This window comes from Chaetodon auriga, chromosome 18, assembly GCF_051107435.1.
Source record: "Chaetodon auriga isolate fChaAug3 chromosome 18, fChaAug3.hap1, whole genome shotgun sequence".
NCBI classification, from domain to species: domain Eukaryota; kingdom Metazoa; phylum Chordata; class Actinopteri; order Chaetodontiformes; family Chaetodontidae; genus Chaetodon; species Chaetodon auriga.
The window spans coordinates 15,601,350-15,622,710 of NC_135091.1; the positions used below are offsets into that span (position 1 = coordinate 15,601,350).

At 44.3% G+C, this 21,361-nt stretch overlaps 1 protein-coding gene across 2 annotated transcripts in view; it reads left to right on the top strand.

The window, feature by feature from the left end:
* The window catches only part of runx2b (RUNX family transcription factor 2b), a 40,794-nt gene extending 24,496 nt beyond the window's left edge, over positions 1-16,298 (top strand). For both annotated transcript variants that reach the window (XM_076756929.1, XM_076756930.1), the window contains 3 exons: positions 7,894-8,061; positions 10,283-10,444; positions 13,077-16,298. In XM_076756929.1, coding sequence (XP_076613044.1) covers positions 7,894-8,061; positions 10,283-10,444; positions 13,077-13,555 — 809 coding nt within the window. In that variant the 3' untranslated portion in view covers positions 13,556-16,298. The remainder of the gene's footprint in view (positions 1-7,893; positions 8,062-10,282; positions 10,445-13,076) is intronic.
* Positions 16,299-21,361: the final 5,063 nt, after the last annotated feature.

Here is a 21,361-nt window from a genome sequence, read left to right on the forward strand (position 1 = left end):
GCTTCATTGACACATGGAGAAGTGGGGGGGGGCTTTGTTGGCCATTACAGCTCTATTTTGTGTTAAACGAGTGGGTAATTAGGAGGCCTGTGGTACACTGGGCCCCTACAGGGAGGGGTCCACACAGAGACACATGGAGAAAGAACAGTGGGCTGTCTTAAGCCTGACACACACTGGCACTCTGTGGCCCTTCTCTGTAAAAACAAAGTGTTGCTTCTGGAAAATAAGCTGACAATAACACTTGATTTCAACATGGGCTGCAAACTGGTCTGAAAAGCCAAAATTAATACCCATTCTGCATGCTTTTATTGATTTTTACACTTTTCCTGATGTTACTGGCAGTTATTGCTCCCTGTTAATGACATGCCTAGTTGTGGGTGTCTCGTTCAGGAAGGACGTTTTGTGTCGGCGTGTTTGATGAGCCTTATGGTAGCCATATGAGTCTTCCTGAGGGATGTCATTTCCCCAGTGGTTCCTCATCTAATGTCAGTGGGGGGATAAAGCTGGACCACCCGTGAATGAACAGGGCTCATATCTGTGAACTGTGGCGCTGAGATTTCGCTAATTAATTGCGTGGTCAGAGTGACGAATATCAGCAGGGCCTAGTTTAAAGATCTGTGGTATGATTTTCCTCAGAGGTTTACAATGTGTGTGTGTGTGTATGTGTGGGTATGGTAAGTGGTTAGTCAGGTCCCTCTGGCCACTGTGTTATTAGCGGGAGGCTAACTCGGTTTCTGTGGCTCGCATTGTGCTTAATCGCTTGACAGCTCTTGGTTACCCTGTGGTTTGCCACTGCACCAACAACTCGGCGAGCGTGCGCACATGTATGTGTCTGTGTGTGTTTGTGTGTGTAGGCATGTGCATGCTTGTTTGCTCATGTAAATATGATTGTAAATGCGTACATGTCTGTCCTCTCGCTCCCGCTGCTGCATGTGCGCACCCACAAGACATGTTTTGCAGAGAGAGTGTGTGTTATTGGTGTCATTAGTCTAGTGTAGCCACAGTGCTGATTTGGAGCAGAGCTAATAGACCTCATTAAATGTCATTTTGAGCTAATAGACAGGGAGTGGTTGTTTAAACCAATATGCTTTTATAGGTGGTTCTGTCTCCTTTCAGCTGCTCTTGACGGAGGCTGCGGCCAGCTGAGACAAACTTCCTGAGTGATAATAGCCGAACCGTAATAACACAATATACTAGGCTTTCTGTCCAAACCCACTGTTCTCATTATAGTTAATTGATGACAGACAAACATAGGAGGTGACAAAAACCGTTGTGGCGTCACACACACTGTGTCTTGCTGTGGCATACTGCAGTGGTTATTGTGCATAACTTGAGTGTGAGTGACGTGTGTGTGTTGTGTGTCAGTGGTGGAGGTTAGCGGTCAGGCCCGTGTCTGCTCTCTGGTGTTTGAAGCAGCTGGGTCTGGGGGGTTCTGGGCTTGGGGACAGGGTCGTGTTTTGGTTCGATTTTGGTCAGGGTGTTAACAAGTCTGGTGAAGAGGCGCTGGTTACTTACAGGCCTGCAGACAATATTAGTGGTTCAGAAGACCTGTCTGCCAAGCCAAACTCTTCCTCAGACACACGCATACTCACACTCACACACATACACACAGATACTGTATGTTTCTGTGGACATTCACGATAATAGCTATAATTATAATAGTAATTTAAGTTGTATTTGCGTTTACAAAACAAGTTACAAAGTGCTTCACAGAGCAGTGCACTAACACACTTAATACACAGAAAAAAAGGGAAAATAAAGTAAAATTTGAATCACACTGGAAGATAAAGTGGCTGGAAATTCTTAGCCTGAAAATGCATGCGAAGGGACTTAAAAGTTGACACAGAAGTATCAAGTCTACGATTCTCTGGCAAGGAATTGCAGTCGCCTCTAGTTTCTAACCTGGACTGTGGAACAGCCAGGAGTCCCGTGCCAGAAGACCTCGGGCTGTGATCCGGCTCACAAGGGGTTGACAGATGTATTTTGGGACTAGACCTTATTTAGCCTTGAATGTAATCAGCAAATGTTTGAAATCAGTTCTGAAATGAACTGGCGAAAGGAGGTGAGGGGTAAGATAGGGCTTGCACTTCCTTGAATCTGTTCAGAGCCTTGCTGCTGCACTAAAACTCTGCTTTACACATGAATAAAGTGAGTTACACTCTAACACACTCTAGGATAACTTTCTCCAGATTAGCAAAAGACAGAAAATTCCAGACTTTTGAGCAGGACTGTGCAACCCTCTTGATTTGAGCATCAAAACAAAGGATCCCACAGGTCATACTTGTTAAGGAAGAGCAGAATTATGTCGTGAGGACTGAATGAAATAATCTCTGATTTATTGTTATTTAGCTGCAGGAAATTGTTGCACATCCCGTGATTAATCTCATCAAGGCAGTTAATAAGACTGCCTTGTATTATAAATCCTAATATTAGATTTTCTTTTATTTATGCAAACAGAAAACAATAGTGAACCTCAAGCTGAGCCTTGTGGCACACCACATGTGAGATAGGCAGTAGAGGTTGATGTATGGTCTATGCAAGTGCAGCACTAAACACTAACACCCACACTCACCGACATGCACTCAGACCAACACCCACACCCCTAAACAACCTTACTGGAGTGGTTTTTATGGCTACACTCTATTTAAACTCTTCGAGAGACCACCATCTACAGTAATGCTAGATTGGAAACAGGATGAGTGAGTGAGATGCCTTCATTGTCATGTCTGTCGTAATTGCGAACAGTGTCATCACACACACACACATGCCATTACATGCACTTCAGGGTACTATTTACCTGCTGCGAGGCCAGGGCTTTGTTTCTTACAACAGCCGTTTATGCTCAGTGCTAAATGCTAAGATCCTCACAGATGCTAATTACGTTGTACCATATTATTTAGATGACGTCAGCCAACTTTAATTTCATTTCCTTGAATTATGTAGAGGAATATGAGGCTCTTTATGTCTCTGGATTATCATTCCTTGTCAGTGACTGCATCAAGCAACATGTCTAAAAAATAGGATCTATTTATGTAAAATCATCCAGGTAATTAAAGAGGATTTAAGGAGATTCAAAACCTGCCTCACAGACAGATACACGCCCACACCTATTTGCTGCTGCCTCACTCAAAGCAGCTTTTAACAATGGGAGACGGACAAATAAAACTCACCAAAACATCAGGAGGAAAAGGAATGAAAAGAGGGAGGGAGGAGGGGAAAAAGAGAGAGGAGGAGAAAAAAAAAGACTGCTGGCTTTTCCAGAGGCAGTCAGTCAGTTGAATGTCTTATGAAGTTCCTTGAAGAGGTGCCAAGGCCTTTACAACGCAAAACACAAAATCGTTCAGTGGGAGGGAGAGACAGAGAGGAAGACAGCAGAATAACGAGGCAGAAAGGCAGGCCGAAAGTGAATCGTAAAAAAGACAAAGATTAAGAAAGAGGGTCCGGAGTCGCTCGGCCCCCGAACTGCAGCAAAAAACATCTCGGAGAGATTTGTTCTCCCCTGTTCTGAATCAAAACACTTTAATGTGAGCAGAGAGCTGCAGAGGGAGCCTGACTGAAAACCACACACAAGCCAAACGGTCTGTGTGTGTGTGTGTGTGTGTGTGTGTGTGTGTGTGTGTGCGCGCGTGTCTGCGTGTGTGGGTGTGTGTGGGTGTGCGCTCGCTTTTTAAACTTTGTACAATATCATATGAATGTGTATGTAATGTGTTTTTGTGTTCAATAAATGTTTCGCCTTTGGGAATTATTGTGTAGGTCTGTGTGTGTGAGTGTGTGTATGTAAGTGTGTGTGTGTGTGTGTGTGTGTGTGTGTGCCCTTCCCTTGCCTGGCTTGCTTCCTCCAGGCTGGAACGCATGGACCACACAGACGGCTGGCAGCGCTCCACGACAGCCTGGCTCCCCCTTTCTCTCCGTCTCCTTCTCTCCTTCGCTCGCTGCCTCATCTCCCACACCTCCTCTCGCTTCTCTCTTTTTCATTTCTTCCTCTTTTCTCCCCCCACAATTCTGTATTTATGATCTCCTCTCTCTCCACCCTCCTCTCCCTTTACACCGGACCCCCATGGTAGCCGGGCGTCTGGCTGTCACCCACTCGGCGCTTTTCTTCTTGAGCCACGCTCTGCCAGCTTCAGATTGCCACCTGAAATCATTCATTGTTTCTGACCACTCACAAAAACAACATGGCCACTGCAAGGGCTCCAAATAAAAAAGTGAAATATGGAGCCAGTGTATTCATTCATCGACTTTACTGGCTGTTCCACCATGAGATGACTGACGCATTCACACATGCACACACACGAACACAGACTGGCTGATTCAACCCAGGCTCCATGAGTATGGGGTTTTCTTCTGAATCAGTCCCAAAGATACATTCATCCAATCACGCTCTGTGATCATAAACCAGAATGAAAGGCTTAGGGGGCATGACGTGTCACCAAATTTATAAATTATCCCATTTATTCGGGATTTTCTGGCGCTCCGCATGTTCCTCACATTACTTGGTCAGGCAGCGGGCAGGAGAGTTTCCCACTGATGTGTGTGTATTGATAGCTGACATTTGACGTGTTGGTGTTCTTTAAAGGAATAAGTGGAAGAAGTGTTTCCCCTGTTTCTAGTTTTATGCTCGACAACGCTAGACGCTGCTGGCTGGAGCTTCACATTTACCGTGCAGACGTCTAACTCTCAGCAAGACAGCAAATAAGGATATTTCAGACACTGTTCCTTTAAACTTTTTGGCCCTTGGAAGTTTTTTAAAAGCATATCGGTACCCTTGTCATGAAAAATCCCGGTACAAACCATTCTCTAGCTAAAAACTCTTGAGTATTTGGGGAATATTTTCAGTCAGGACATATGAGGGAACAGCTAACCATCCGTCAAAGATCTCTGCGCTCAGGCTCAGATCCAGTCTAATGCTGCCATTAATTACAGAGGACTTATATTCTGTTTGCCTACTTGCTCTTACTAACTGTTATCAGATCAGCGGGGGCGAGTTGAATCCAGACTTATGTCTCTGGGACGGCTGTAATAATACTATTCTAGGATCAGTGTGCAACTGTGTGATTAGAGATACTATCTATAGAGGTGTTATCCAATCATTATTAATCTTTTATTGTGTGTTTGTGTGTGTGCGCAACGCATGCATGTGTTAGCCTATGCTGTGCATGTGCGAGGGTGTATGCATGATGCATGTATGCAAATGTGCATTACTGCATATGCAGGCCTGTGTTTGCATACGTCCACTCTCACATGTGTGTGTCTCTGTGTATGTTTCTGCCTGTGTGTGTGCAAGTTGCTCACATCTGGTCTGAATCTGTCCGTGTTTCCGGCCGCTGGCTGGGCAGGGAAGTGGCAGGCGCTATCGAAAATCTCCGCTGTTTTCACAGGGATGATGGGAATCTCAGGGACTTTCCCTACGGCAGTGAAATCATCCGCCTTTCCCGCTCCTTTAAATACCCCCGGCTCATTCCTCCGCCCTGCTAGGGTTCCGATAAAACAGCTGAGACGTCTTGTGTTTGGCAACAGTTGTCCTCTAAAAGGTGTAATTAACTCATGAAAAACTGTATTTACTGTCAAGGCCCGCTAAACTAATGGACTTGAGGTCTGGCTGTTTGGAGTGTAAATTGGACCTTAATGTGGTGGTTGACATGCAGCACTCCTATAGGAGAAAAAACACGTTAGTTTCCTTTAAACTGGGGTGCTTCCATAGGTTTCTCCACCGCATGGTAGCTTGGGAGCTGAGGGACGCTGAAATTGTGACAACAGGTTTAAGTTACCAGCGACAGAGAGCTGGCTTGTCATGCAGATTAGAGTTGTCTTTATCTCCTTAAATATACATGTAAATATCTGTCTTTATTTTTGGATCTGCCTCAAAGATGTCGAAATCCTAAACCCTCTCTAACTATTTCACCATTCGCTGTGCTCAGCACTCTTCACAGAGCCTGTCTCTCCTGACTGGTTCAGACCCATCCAGAGCTCTTAATTTACTGGTCATCAGGGTCTCTTCCTCTCCATGTGCCTCCTCCCCCTCGCGCCTGTCCCCCTATGTCTCCCCTCATCCCCCTAGGTCTCCCATTGCTATTTATTCCCATCACTAGGAGACGGGCTGTGCACAAAGGCCGCACTGTGTCCCGAGGCTTTTTTAGAATAGAAATTCGGTCTGTTGAAAATGGAAACGCTATGATTGACTGGGCACAGCTTGCATAGAGAGATGAGGAATGCCAGCGAGAGGCACAAATTATCCACAGGAACGATGGAGAAATATTATTAATGAAATATGGCCATGAATTATGTTGTAAAGCAAAAAAACTTCAATAAGCTGAGGTTTTTGAGTAGCCGATATTATCCGCGTTCCAAAGCAACTATGTAAAGCAGCAGATGATGAGATTGTCTGTTTATTTTGAACTGTATGATGCCAGTCCGGTAACGTCATTGTAATAAAAATCATGGTCTGTCTGACTGTCACTGGCTGCATTTTTCACTGCCGCCATTCTCAAGGCATTGCAGAGCAGAATTCCAAACCGTTGTTCCAGAATATATTTACTTGTTGTGTCAAGTCAGATGGTTCATAAAAGCATTTCTGAGGGTGAAATGATTTTTCTTGCAATAGTGGAAAAACGCTCCACAGGATGAGGCAGATTATTTCGTTGTCATAGTGCATTTATATGATGGTGACCTTAAGTCTGCAGAGAGAGAGAGAGAGAGAGAAAGGTGGGGATGACATGCAGCAAAGCTCCTCACCCGGGGGGTGGGGGGCAGGCTGCCTCCTGTGAGGCAATTTTCTATGGTTTCTGATCTTTGTAATGGCGATTCAGATCTACTCTCCTCTCCCTCCATAACACCTACCCAGTGCTATAGGTGTAGTGCCAGGCCTTTGTTCCCAGCGCAGGCTGGTTGGGCAGGATTCTGAAGTAGCTCACTGTTTCTGTCTGCCAGCTGGAGCTCTGCCAAGCACAGCAGGAGTTTCTACTCTCCTCTGTTTGATATTTACTTTACCGCCTTTACAGAGGAACTAGTGCAAGACCAGACAGACACACCGACACAGGCCTGTGTCAGTAGTGAAAAGGACTGTGTGTGTACAAGCCTCTCTTTTTACCCCACCTTTGCTAAACTACAGTCTACACCTGGGCCCCTGGGTAGGTTTCGCAGCGGTTCCCACTACAGGGCCGACAGCGCTGTTGAAATAGAAATTGGCTCGCTCGGGCAGAGCAAGTGACATATTGTCTTTTGTTTGTGAGCTCAATCTATGCGCTCACAATGTGCTTGTACTGTATTTGTATACTGGAGGAGTCTAGAGTTACCAGCCGGAGAGAGCGATGAGAATAGAATCAGGGATATAAAGGGTGTAAAATTATCAGCAGAGGAATGCAGGAAGAAAACTGGTAAAAATATATTTGGCATAGGTTACGACTCCTGTGGGGATAATAGGGCGATGGCGTGAGAGCTTGTGTTTACCTGAGGAAGAAGCCTCAGGTTAAAACTAAGCATACATGCAGCTTCTCACCCTCAGTATCGCTCCGTCTTAACTCTGTCTGTCTCTCTCATGCAAGGCGATACAGAGTAATTGCCTTTGTTAATTAGCAGGATGTAGCATCCCATTCCCAAAAGCCTCTGTACCTCCTCTTTGTTCAGGAGCGCAAACTATGTTTACCAAGTAAGCCATGGCACACAGAAGAACTGAGTCATTGAATGTACAGCACATTAAACTCTGCCAGCACAACAGCAAACAAATTGAGATAATTAGTCATAGAAAGCTGAAGTGCGTTGATAAAATATGGTTTATATGCAACATCACAGCCGTAATAAACATTATCATCACATAAAATTCTGTTTTATTGCAGAGGCGCATCAGTGACTGGTGCAACTCTTTACCAATAAAACACTGTTTTTGTGTGACCGCAGGGCATCGTCAGAAACTTGAGGACCCTCCCAAGACCGGTCTCTTCTCAGACCGCCTTAGTGAGCTCGAGAGGATGAGGGTGAGGGTGACCGTTCCCACTCAAGGGCCCCGGCCAACTCTCAACACAGTGGCCAACTCCTTCAGCCCGCAGGGACAGACACAGATAACAGGTGAGCACCCCATTCTCAACTCTGACCTCGCACCCACAAAAGACTGGTTTAAGCACTGTTACAGCAGCCTCGTGAGGTGTCGCAGAGCGGGGTTTCTAACTGTTCTGACCTCTGACCCCGTGTGAAAAGAAATGCTTTTCCTCTTGGATTACAGGGCTCAACGGTGTCTTGTGTCGTTAAAACACAAAATGGTCTTACTGCACAGCATACGCAGGTGGCGAGCAGTGCATTTCAAAGTGTATGTCGTCTATCAGAGGTGTCCCTCCATAAGATAATATCACAGACCTTATTTGCCTGAACTGAACAATGGAAGCTTTTTTATGCAGAGTGAAAATACTTTTTCGCTTTACCTGTTGAGTTATCGTCTTTTGATATGTGAAATCATGTTTTTATGATCTGGTTCCAAGGATACAAGATATTCAGTATTATCTTCTTCAGTGTTAGCTTTTTTTTGTTATCATATTGTGATATGATGAGATATGATGTCACAGCACGCATTGCTTTGAACATTAATTTGATTATTTTATTTGGAATTGTACATTTTCCATATTGTGGTTTATATTGATATCAGAAAACATTCTAAATATATATTGCAACACTGATTTCAGACAGATTGCCCAGCTCTACATTTTACATTTGCATTGAAGGATAATGCTCTTTAAAAGTGTTCATATAGAGAAGTTAACATTTTATGTGTTTTTCCACGTTAATCCAATTAAAGCATTATTAAAGAATTAACTGATTAGGTAGGAGCAACTACAATATGTATTATGCATTTCTGAACTACGTCCTGAAGGGCATCACTGATTAAACAAGCAGGCTGAGTCACAAAATAGGCAACGTTTACTGTTTGTGAGGTAAAATATCAAACTGAGCAACATGAGCGCATCCCAATGGGACCACAGAGCGCCCAGCGCAGTATGTTTTATTGCCTCCGAGATCGTCTGTCTTTCTCTGCTCCGTCACTCTATCAGTCTACATCCTAGAAGGTAACAGCATCTCTCACGGTTCGGAGTGGCTGCTACCTGATCACCCACACCTCTGCAGGCTGGTCACAGGTCGTCATTTAGCTCTAAGTTACTCAATGGCACGGCTTTGTAGTGTTACTTAGCGGATCATTTGAGGGATGGTTAAACAGCGTAGCAGTGTGGCAGCGAGTGGAGAGGATACACTGGGTTGATCTTGAATGGCATGAGAGCAAACTGCTTCTCAAACATAAACATTTTGAGATGAAGCTTGAATTTTACATCCAAGTGCAGCTTTGATTAGAGTAGTGGTTCCCAACCTTTTGTCTGATGGACCCAAGGACCCCCTCACCAGAACCACCTGCCATGTTTCAAATGTGCGTTGTACTCAGCTATTTCAACCATTTATCCATTACTATTTTAATAATTTATCCATGGGTTTTAGCGAACTATTTCTGCTGTTTATTCATTATTTTTAGCTTTGTATTTAAACTTTTTATGAATTATTTCTCAGCTAACTGTGCAAACCTTCCACTTCCTAACTAGTTTTCACGCACTCTCAGTCACCGCTAACTCAATAAACGGACAGATTTTTTCGATCAAATCTTAATTTTTATTTTTCCAAATTAGTTGAGCAACTCTATAATCCTTCTACACGTCCCTGGCAATCGCAGAAGCACCCCTAGTTGGGAATCACTGAATTAGAGAGCGTAAATCACAACACATTTGTCCACAAATTTCATCACGACACATAAAAATAGTCCGTAAACAATGCAGTATCAATCAACATTCCTGCTCCATGCTCGGGTTGCAGCACAGACACACAAAATAAAGTGTGTGCGGCGGTTATTTTCGTGGTTGTCTGCTAGTGTGTTTACACCCTGGGTGTGTGCCAACAAGGCTCTCTGTGCCTCAGCTGCAAGCACAATGTTTTATAAGGCAAACAGGAAGATCTCTGCGAAGGTAAACATTAGATGTGTCATTATGGAGGATGTTGCATAACGTGCCCAACTGATACTTACCTCGAAACATAAGCACAGAGAAACAGAGACACTAATAATGTCTACAGTTGTTTTGAATGTCATAGTTAATTTCCTACCCATTTTACCAATAAAAAATTAGGACATTTGAACCAGCCGATGGGTCTTTGGTAATTATTCTTTCTTTTCCTGTCTGTTTTTTTTCTCTTTATATGTCTTTCTGGGCTATTTTTCTCCTTCCTCCTTTCCTTCCCTCGCTCCATTTCTCCCCATCAGACCCTCGTCAGTCCCAGTCCTCTCCTCCCTGGTCGTATGAACAGACGTACCCATCCTACCTGAGTCCCATGGCGTCCCCCTCAGTCCACTCCACCACCCCCCTCTCCTCCAGCCGAGGCACGGGCCTGCCTGCCATCAGTGACGTGCCTAGACGATTGCCAGGTAGATCCACTACTCTGCCACTGTGTGAAAGCTCCCGGTCTCCTCGTCCCACCGGGACGACCTAAACTTCGATAAATAATCCAGATGATGCATTTTCTTATGCGACAGACGGAGGGAAGGAAACAGAGAAAGACAGACGTGCATGCACACAAGCTCACACTCGAAATCAGAACGTAGGCAACAACTGCAAAACAAAAGCTAGATCTTACTATTTACCAATACAGCACAGCGAGGTGCTATTAGCTCATTGTCGAATGAACGTGAGGAATGAGGCATGCCGTCAGAGTCCGACTGTCTCTCTAGAGAGCGGTTTGGATGGCGTGGATGACAGTGGAGGAAAAAAAAACAATTGTTTCCTTTTTTCCTCGCTCCAAGCTTTTGATCCCAGAAGAGTATGGGTAATAACAGGCCCAGGGATAATAACAGGCTCGTGACTGACAAATAAAGCGTCTTTATAGCGAAACACCACTCTCACAAGGAATTCTGGGTAATTGCATTAGCCAGTCTGTTTGCCGTAACGGCAGCATCTGTGTTCCAATTTGTCTCTGTTTTTCCCCCAATGTGAAAGATCCTTTAAACTCCTACATGCCGCCAGACAAGTTTCTCCCCCGTACACCTGTTTGACTCACTGCCATATGAGTTTTTTTTCTACCCTCTTTTTTTTCCTTCTGTTTTCTTGTGCTAACGTACTACACCCTCCTCTGTGAGTGTGCCCCGAGCGAGGGTGAGTGATTACGCGACGCGGCCGTGTGACTCTGCATTAGAAAGGGTTTAAAATTCAGCCAGCTGCCTTGTCAACTTTGATTAGTTTGGTCTTTCCCCTCAGCTTTCATCTCGCAAGCGTCAGGCTTTGTTCTCAAAGTGACACACGTGCATGTGTGAGCACGTTCACACGCATAAACACAAGCCCAAAACTCGCTTACCCACTTGCACACCTCGAGCATTTAATGCCTCCTAAGTGATGTGACTAAGGCCCTCAGATCTCTGGAGATCATGCTGACACCTCGCCAGGCTGCGCTGTAACAGTATCCAGCCACAGAACATACCGACAAGTACAAGCAGAAGCTGATATGGATGCACCAGTGCAAACTCTGCACCGTCCCACCCCCTCAACACACACCTTCACACAATCTCAGGCTCACGTGTTGAAATGTTACAGTTGCTAAGAAGCTGCTGCAAAAGTTCATCAGTCAAGGAAAACACCTAATTCGGAAGTGAAGCTCTAGAGCTTGTAAAATCTTTCCAAATATTTAGACAATTTTCCACTCTGGTTTCATTTAAACTAATAAATTTCGATCTGGCTCATCATCACAGGGCCCCTTTGAGCACTAAAATAGGTCCAAATGTTAAAAGCAGGAGTCAGGAGTTTATTGAACAGCGTCTGAGATCACACTGCTCCTCCACAGCGGAGACAATCACCTACTATTTCTATTAGAATCAAACGGATCTTGTGGAAAGAGGAAGTTTAAAGGCCTTAATTGGCAGCATATGCTATCTGACGCTAGCGACAAACCCGGCTTCGCAATTCCTCCCTGCACATAAACACTGCGTCCCCCCCTCCTCCCCGCCACCCCCTGTCCTCTCGCAGCAGACATGGTGACACGGAAGACGCCTGGTGATTTATGATAAGAGCGCCATGGCTGGACTAAACCACTGAGAGGAGACGGGAGGGAGGGAGTGCGAGGACCTCCTATTCTCCTTAAACTCTGCGCCCAGCGCGAAGCTCGCCGCAGCCAGTTAGTGGTTTTTGGGTATTTTTTAAGGGATGAAGCGAAGAGAGGAACGAAGGGTGAGATGGAGCAGCTCCTTCTCAGCTCGCTCTCTCACTCGCTTGTGCGCGTGCGAACGGACACGCACACACACACACACACGCTGGAGCCGATGGGAGGCGAGGAGAGGAGCCACATCAGAGCTCAGCCCTGCCTCATTATGGATCTCATGGAAACTGTTTCTGCTCAAAGTGTTTCCACATGTGCAGCTCCTGATTCATCCCAACTGCTTTTTTATGTGCATACAGTATTCACACACACACACCCCCCCACACACACGCACACACCCACCCACACACACACACACACACACACACACACCGTTTGCACACACACACACACACATTCTCATGCATAAACAGTTCTACAGATACACATGAACATGCGCCAACACACACACAGAGAAACATAAATATGCAGAGGCGTAAACATATTGCATGCGTGGGATTTGAGTGATGTGTTTGTTAACTTTATCAAAAACTCAAGAGTTGAAGTGAAAAACAGCACCGAATGAAGTTGATGAATGTAACAATATTTAGAGATAAATGCTATTCCACAACCATGCCCGCAGAATCCATTAGCCAAAGTCTTTTCTAAATGACTTAATACACATATCTGGCTCAAAATATTTGATCACACGCTATTCAGTTTACTACTGTTCCATCTCTCAGGGGACTTATTTGTTAAATTCAATTACTCTACAAGACAAAGTGCTAAATAGTTTAAGAGTCCAAAGCCACATTTCACATAATTGCAACTGACAAGCTGGTAAGAGGAAGTGCAATTATTTAGGCATTAGATGATGATATCTGCTGTCGATGTCAGAGCATCCTAAAGAAATGTTCTCCTGTGTGTGTCTGTAGGTTCCTCTGACCTGAGCCCTTTCCCTGGTCAGTTTGATCGTCAGTTCCCGGGCCTCTCCTCCCTCACAGAGAGCCGTTTCTCCAGCCCTCGGATGCACTACCCGGCCACCTTCACCTACACCCCGCCCGTCACCTCCGGCATGTCGCTGGGTAGCGCCCACTACCACACCTACCTTCCCCCTCCTTACCCGGGCTCCACTCAGAGCCAGAGCGGACCCTTCCAGACCAGCAGCACGCCCTATCTCTACTACGGTGCGTCGTCCGGCTCGTACCAGTTCTCCATGGTTCCTGGAGGGGACCGTTCGCCCTCCCGGATGATCCCGCCTTGCACTAGCGCCTCCACGGGCACCTCCTTGGTGAACCCCAATCTGCCCAGCCAGACGGAGGGAGGGGTGGACGGCGACGGGAGCCACAGTAACTCCCCGACTGTTCTCAACCCAGGAGGCCGCATGGATGAAGCAGTGTGGAGGCCATATTGAAGAAAACCAGGGCCGGAGATTGGAAGTCAACTGATGTCACGGTTTGAAAGCACAAAACCTTTTTTTTTTTTTGTTTTTTAATGAAAAGGGGATTTTTGAGCTCTCATCAGCCATCTCTACCTTTTGTTGGAAATTAAGGTTGAGATAGAAAAAAAAAAACAACACCAGACTTGTACGGACTTGTCTTCCTGGAATGTGTTTTGACCAAGGCACTACAAAGGGAGTCACTCTCACAGCAATAATGAGAAAGACAGTTTTACTAGGCCCAAGTGGATGAGACTTTATGTCAGTTTTATTCTAATCCACAGGCTAAGGGATGCTTCAACAATATTTGTAAAAGACTGCCTCTTTTGTATAGTGTTTGTATTTCAATAAGGCTTTTTGCAGAGCATGTTTTTGTACTACGACAATATCAAGATGCAAGTTAGGCACTGAGTAGCAAGTGATGAGAGTAACACATATGTTACCTTAAGTGGTATGGACAGTAAATTTGCTTTAAACCAATTAATTTAACTTGTATATTGTGGGTGAAACATTGATGTAGATTGAGGCGTTTTCTTAGTTTTAACTTATAAAGCCATAAATTATGTATTGTATTTGAAACTTGAGTCAAAGAAGTGTAATCTGAATATTTTTGATGCATCTATATGACTAAGTTAAAAATGATTTTTTTTTTTTTTTTTTTTTTTTGGAATAGGTAATTTAAGAGAGTGAGAAGTTTAATTGTTTTGTAGTACCCAAAGATTTAAATCGTTTCGAATATGAAATGTAATTTCCAAAGAGTATTGCAACAGGTTTCTCCTGATGTAACTTTCAGTTTAACTGCTCTGCGCGTTAAGAGCCCAACATCCTCACTAGGCGTTGACACACATTTGGCTTGGAATTAAACCTTCGGTATTTATTGAGCAATAACTCGTATTGTGCCTCTTGGCAACATAGCATGAAAGAGAGCTTCAATGGGGAAAATAATTATCCTTTGGGGAAATTCTGCTTGATTTTCTTTAGTTTGTCTGGTCTGACATGCACACAGATACATATGTATTTCCTTGTCCAAATAAGAAATGGTACATTTACACACAACCTGACATGTAGCCTAAAGATGATTACGGCGGTGCCACGCCTGGTGGTGCTTTGAGTGCACTCCAAAGCAGAAGGTCAGACTTCACGGTTCAGTTGTTTTATGATACATGAACTCCTCAGGACTGGAATAATCCTTGGATGATCCCACAGATTTGGTAAATCTGCATGTCTTTTTTTTTTTTTCATATCCCAGTCCGGCTGAAAGCTCTGTCAAGATTATAGGGAAAACTCGCCAAGTCTATTATAGCTTTCATATCATGTGCAAAAGATAGCTTTGAAAAAGTGTATCTTAGTGTGTGACAGACACGGGTACTTCTTTAGTTTGTTTCTTTGCATCCTTCTCTTTCAGTCTCTGAGACTGAAAAGGAAATATCACAGTTTAAGACGATTAAGAGACTGTGACATTCCTTCAGAAACTTATTTATTTTCCTTTTTTTTTTTTAAACTTTTATTGACATTGTTTTCCAAATAGATTTGTATCATCCTCACTCACCAGTGTCAGCATCTAAAATCATTCTGTGGCACCAGTCTAAGGGGAGGTCTGATATTTTCCATTCTGAAATTACTATGTGAGATTTTTTTTTTTTTTTTTTTAAGTGTTGGAGTTAAAGGAAAAAGTGCAAAAAAAACCGAGGCGATTGGATGCAGCTGCTGGCAGCAAACTGGTAACCAAAAAATATGGGAGACTTGTGTATGTTTGTTTCATAAAGCACTTATTTCTTGTTTTATTTCTCGCAGCACTTGCGGCTGGCTGCCAGCAGGGCTCGTGGTTTTGGTCCTCAGTGTAGATATAACGCCACTGGAGTCACACACACGTATACACACACAGAATGGATAACACTTGGCCAAACAAGCCATTTACATTGGAGTCGAATCTGATCTCACAAGGCAGTTGGTATTTGTTTGAAAAGGGCCTTTTTTTTTTTTCTTTCATACAATATGATATTCAGTGCATGTAGGTAATATAATAAGCCAATTTGAAAAAGCTGAGAAAAACATGGCCCTGTCCAAGGATCAGACTTCAAGCCTTTCATTGAAGGTTTGCACGCAGTGCCTCTATTCCAGTGTCTGCAGAGGATGTTCTGAACTCAGTTAATGAAATTGAACATGTCACACTACATTTCCCCAACTGCTCCAGCCCAAACGAGAAGTCTTTTTGCTGTTACAGTGTAACATAAGAAAGCAAATAAAAACCTTTGAGATTATTGTGATTTTATAGCTTTTTTCCAATTACAGATTTATTCAGTGTCTCCATAGTAACTATACACATCTGTTGGGATTTATTTCATCTGCGTCTTTCTTTCCAAACTTCGAACAGGAAATGGTCTTTTAAAAACTGTTTACACATCAATGCAGCACTGACATCCCATTTTGTCCTCATCTTGTTTTGTTTGTGTTGTGTTTTTTTTTTTTTTTTCCTTCTTTCCTGAAAGCAAGACGTTCATCCCTTTTCTTTGCTTTGGTTAAATGTTGCGTACAGTCTGTCTTCACAGACCTTGTATTATTTAATGACCAACATGTATGATATCCAGGAACCGTACCTTACCCTGCTCTTATGTAAACTTCACTTGTTATGTCTATTGTTATGCTTCTTCTCTCATGAACACTTGTCAGGAAATTGAAACTAATGGAGGCTCCATTAGGTTTTGCTGGTACGTTTCATAAAGATCATCATCTTTTTTTTTTTTTTTTTTTTAAAGGGACAAACAGACCTGACAACAGTGAGTGAAATTGGCATTGTGATTGTACATTTTGTTTATTTTAAGAATAAAATAGGAATTTTGTAACTTAATTTTCCCTCTTAATCTCCTCTGTCCACTGAAATTGAATTTTGTTTAATATAAAAAGGCAGTATGCATGTGATTATCCACCACATTTTCTGAGTGTTTAGATTGCCCTGCCATTTGAAGTCTCCCTGCACTCAAAAATATGTTTGTGTGCAGCTTAATGAATGATGTATGTGCAGAGGTTGACACGAGAGGGTTGTTTTCATGTCCGTCCGCTTGAAGGGGGAAAGTTTCTTTGTTTCTTTGCTTACTTTCAAACAGTTTACAAGCATGACTTTGTGACGTCACAACTAGCTTGGAAGCCAATAATGGTTCAGGATGCAAATTACACAAGTGCAATGAATAAACCTGAAGCCTCCAGTGCACAAACACATGACCAATATTTACATCTTCAGAGATTCTGACTTTGAGTGCTTTTAAGACTTTTAATGAGGTAATTGAACTTGTTTGGAAACGGTCCACTGCGTATACTCTTAATTCACCCAGAACATTTAGCAGTGTCATCACTTGTATAATATTTTCTGAAACAGTTAACAAGCAGAGCTCCGAGCTCATTGCGCGTAGGAAGCACATTTAGCGGTGTCATCTCTGGTCTGCCGCTCTGTCTGCACCAACATTGTCTTTGGACGGGGACTAAGGCAGGCTGGGGCCCCGGCACGCTCAGCCAGACTACTACTGCCACTGCCACTGCCATGGCTTCATTTCAAAGGTACACTGGGAAACCAGAGAGATGGAGACAGGAACAGAGACAGGGAGAACCAGGGAAGCTGTTTTACATTATTCCAAGACATAATAGAGCCAATCTAAGTGTGCGCACACACACATACACATGCTGAAATAGAGAGAGAGAAGAGAGGGCGAGCTGCACCATCCCATGTGTTTTTTTAAGGTTCAGATTGGGAACATTCTCGGGATTTCCCTGAATATAGATTGCATGGAAAAAGCTCCCGCTGGTTTCAGGTTCACATTCGCAGCATTCTCAGCCATGTCTAGCAATTATAATAATGAACTCCGGAGGAGCAACGGGACCCAGACACCCAGAGAAATTAACATAATGTCCTCCATGCACGGGAGAGACAGCAGCACCCAGGCAGACTCACGAGGGCTTGGCATGGAGTATTCGTCCCTGTTAAATTTGGTGGTTGAACATGATGCCAGCGATGATGTACGTTTGATTTTTATACCAGGCTGTAAGTAGTCTTGCAGCAGCACAAAGGAGACTGCACTCTCTTCCTTATGTTATGCAATCAACAGAGAGGAATACAAACAGGAGTTTATGAGGAGAAAAAAAAAAGACTCCATTTAGATGACTGTGCGCACACGCACACACACTCACACAAATACACACAAACACACAGCTGACAGCCCAAAACAATTGTTTACTTGACCTCTACAAACGTTTCAGAGGAGCATCTCAGGCGGGAAGTGATCCTCAAGGGCCCCATACCACTCACAGTATATCTCAGCCTATGTTTCCATCTCCACTTACAGGGATGAGCGCTGTGTGTCTCTGTGTGTCTCTGTGTGTGTCTGTGTGTGTGTGTGTGTGTGTGTACCGTTCCTGCCTTCAAACAGGAGCCCATGCATCTTGATTTCCCATTTAGTCTAGAGATAAACTCCAGGCAGGGGACTCTCTGATGTGGGCCTTGACTGTCGAATCAGCATGAAGCGCTGACCTCCCTGAACCATTCTAATCTGATGTCATCTGAGTTTAAGAAATGGCGATGGTCCACCTTAATATCTCAGAGGAAGACCATCTTTGAGCCCAGCCCATGCCCACCGTAAATCACACAAGATTGATCTTAATTTGATCTGATTGTAATTGAGCAACCCCCCCCACCACCCCTCTCAGGCCAGGAGAATTTCAAACTGAGTCAACAATAACTGTGTACTTTGGCGCACTCTAGTGGCTTTTTATTTAACCGTTGGGACTGGGGTGAGGGGCCCACCCAAATGGTGTTCCATACAGCCAAAGGCAGGCTGGATGTGGCCAAACTAGCACTTATTATGTTAGTGGCACTCCTTCTAAAGTTCCAACACCCCACATTTTGTCTCTGTGGACCTCAGCCTGTACAAGAGCCTTTGCTCCATAAATGAAAGTCAGATATGAAAAGTTCTTCACCCTCGCAGGGAGGGGGGCTGTAAACGGCGACTTGTCTTTTGACCTGTAATAAAAGAAATGATCAATTGGCAGGCGAGCTGCATCCAGGCAGCAGCCCAGAACCTCACAGACATGGTAGGTTGTAAGGCGGCCTGACATCCAGCACCAGAATCCATTCATCACTAGATTAAAGCATGCCTGTGTCTTTAGCCTGCTTTGGAAACATTTGATTCCATGAAACCATTTGCTGCAAAGTGAAACGCAGCTCAGAGAAAAGTGCACTTATGAAACATAAAATGCCTACATTTAATGAGTTCTGCCAGTTCAGATTATGCAATCTGATGCTGGCCACACCGCTTGAAAAAAAAAAAAAGGAATTACTGTGAAAATGCGAGTGTCAGGACCATGGACAGCGACCAAACACGCAAACAAAAGGCCTCTTTGTCCAAGGCCTCCGCTTTATGTCAGTGTTTCAAATTATACACCATCTCAACTGTCAAAAAATGGCAAACTGTTGCAGCACGACTGAGTGTACAGAACATAAGACAGGATAAACCTCCTCTCGGTGCCAAATATTCATGCAAAACAGGCCTTTTTCCATAGGTTTCAGCCAGGCAATAAAATTTCAAAAATTTGGGCAGGGGCCCCATCTTTGCCTGAACCCAAGCATGAAGGAGCGCTATGTGTTCTTCCTGTCAGATGAAGGGCTGTTAAAACTTTATCAGGCGAGTGCTAATTGAGAACTAATGGACTGGTAATTCAGAGCAGTCACAGAGATCCAGTTCACTGCTGAATGACATACAACCCTGGTGACATTTGGATCATGTTTGGGCTTTTTGGAAAATCCACCACACCATCGTAGCCATATGGGGATGCCAGGCGAAAAGGGGGATGAAGGATGCCCGCCATCGTGTCTGGTTCTGCTTTAGACATTCATCCTCTCAGTCTCCAAGGATCATAACTCGTGTTAGAGGCAGGTTTTATGGTTTATGACTGGAAAATAAAATGCTGCGTGTTTCCTGCAGGCGAAGCGATGATTTACAACTATGAATGATAAAGTGAGCGCCCGGCTGACAGTGCGGATGTGTGAGGGCTGCTGAGGATCCAGACATGTCCGACATGTGGATGTGGAGTGTGGTGGTATAGCGAGTGCGGTCACCACAGCGTGGTTATATACATTGGAACACAGCAGAGAGGGAAAAGTTCTGGCTCACTAGTAGGTATCAATACCTGACATCATCATCTCACATAATTAGCACAGTGTCCACATCCTTCTCCAGTGACCGTGGATTATTTCATGTGGTCCACAACTGGAACAGAAACCCTAACCAGTAAATCTAACCAAGAGCATAAATACCTCTGGGCTCTGCTGTCTGCAGACATGGTTACTCATTTCAACTACTCCTCTCCAAAGAGCCAATCAGATATGTTTATTGTTATCTTCTGCCTAAATTTGGGTCTGATTATTTAAATACACAGAAAAATGTCTTGATCACCTGGCTCCAAGCTCAGTCCACACTTCAGGCCAGGACAGGCATGTCCCAGCCTCCACACGGCTCTACCGCTGATCTAAGGCAGGGTGTGCCAAGAACTCTCTCTGGTGAGGTCGTCAGTCTTACGCCGAAACCGCAGGCGCGCGCCAGGCAGATCAATAATCCCCATCAAGCTTCACCACAAGTCACTCAAACCTCCAAGGGAAGGCCAGCGGAGGAGGGCTGGGGGACCTGCTGAGAATTCGATACTCTCTCAGACACTCTCTGTCTCCGAGTGGAAGAGATGAGGACTCGTCTTCCGCGGTTCTGTCTCCTCTTTTAAACATGATCTCCTGGTATGAGATGGTTCCTGTCGATGGCGGCCGTGCTCTGATTAGACACTTCCTCCTCAGGCCTGCAGGACCTCAGCTGTCACCCTCTCAATAGGTTCACGTCACGTGTCAGTCACTACGCAAACATCAGGAGTAACAGCGGTTAGTGATTGGAAGTATTTCAGTGGCAAAAGAGAGAGCTGAACCTCTGCTCAAAGTATTTGTCACAAAGCTAATGCATCCTGAAGGTTATTTAACAAAACTTTGAGCTGTTCTGAAGGTATTTCCAGAATCCTCCAAAAGCCTTTTAATTTTGGTTCACATCATTCGCAAATTGAGCAAGGACACATGTCGGTTTGGGCTACCGTCTTTGTTTGGACTTGGAAAAACAGCATATGAGACTAACATATGAGATTAGACAGCGAATGAAGCCCTTTTCTGCTGCTATTGCACTTAAAGCACACGGATAATAGAGGGTTTCTACTCAAAAAGCGGGACAGCATGAGGTAAAAGCAAACTTCACCTCAGGCTGAAACATGTGTGCGTCTCCCGGGTACAATATCTACGGTAAGCAAAAGCTAAAGGAGCACTGAGGTCTATATGGCAGTATTTCTTAAACTATGGGTCTGGCCCTTAATTGGATCACAGGTCTGTTTCTGGTGGGTCCTCACACGTCAAAAGCGCCAGTTTGTTTTAATCAGCTCAGGTCTCAAAGCAAGACTCAATTTAGACAATTTATGCCTGAGCTGAAAAGGTTTACTAACCCTGGCTATAAAAGTGCGCTGTGTGTGAGTCCCTGTCAGCCTATATGGACTCCCTGTTCTATGGTGGCCAAGCCAAGGCCAGCGACTGGTAGATCCACTGGGAGTGTAATAACAGATTAATGTGGCGTGCCAGGCCCCATGACCAGACGTGTTTGACGTTAATGCTCCACTGTATATTATCCAGCTTGCAGAAATGTTGGATGTGAGCGATGGGATCCAAGGACAGGGATGTTTAGGTACTAATTACCAAACAGCAAGGCACAAGTCTCG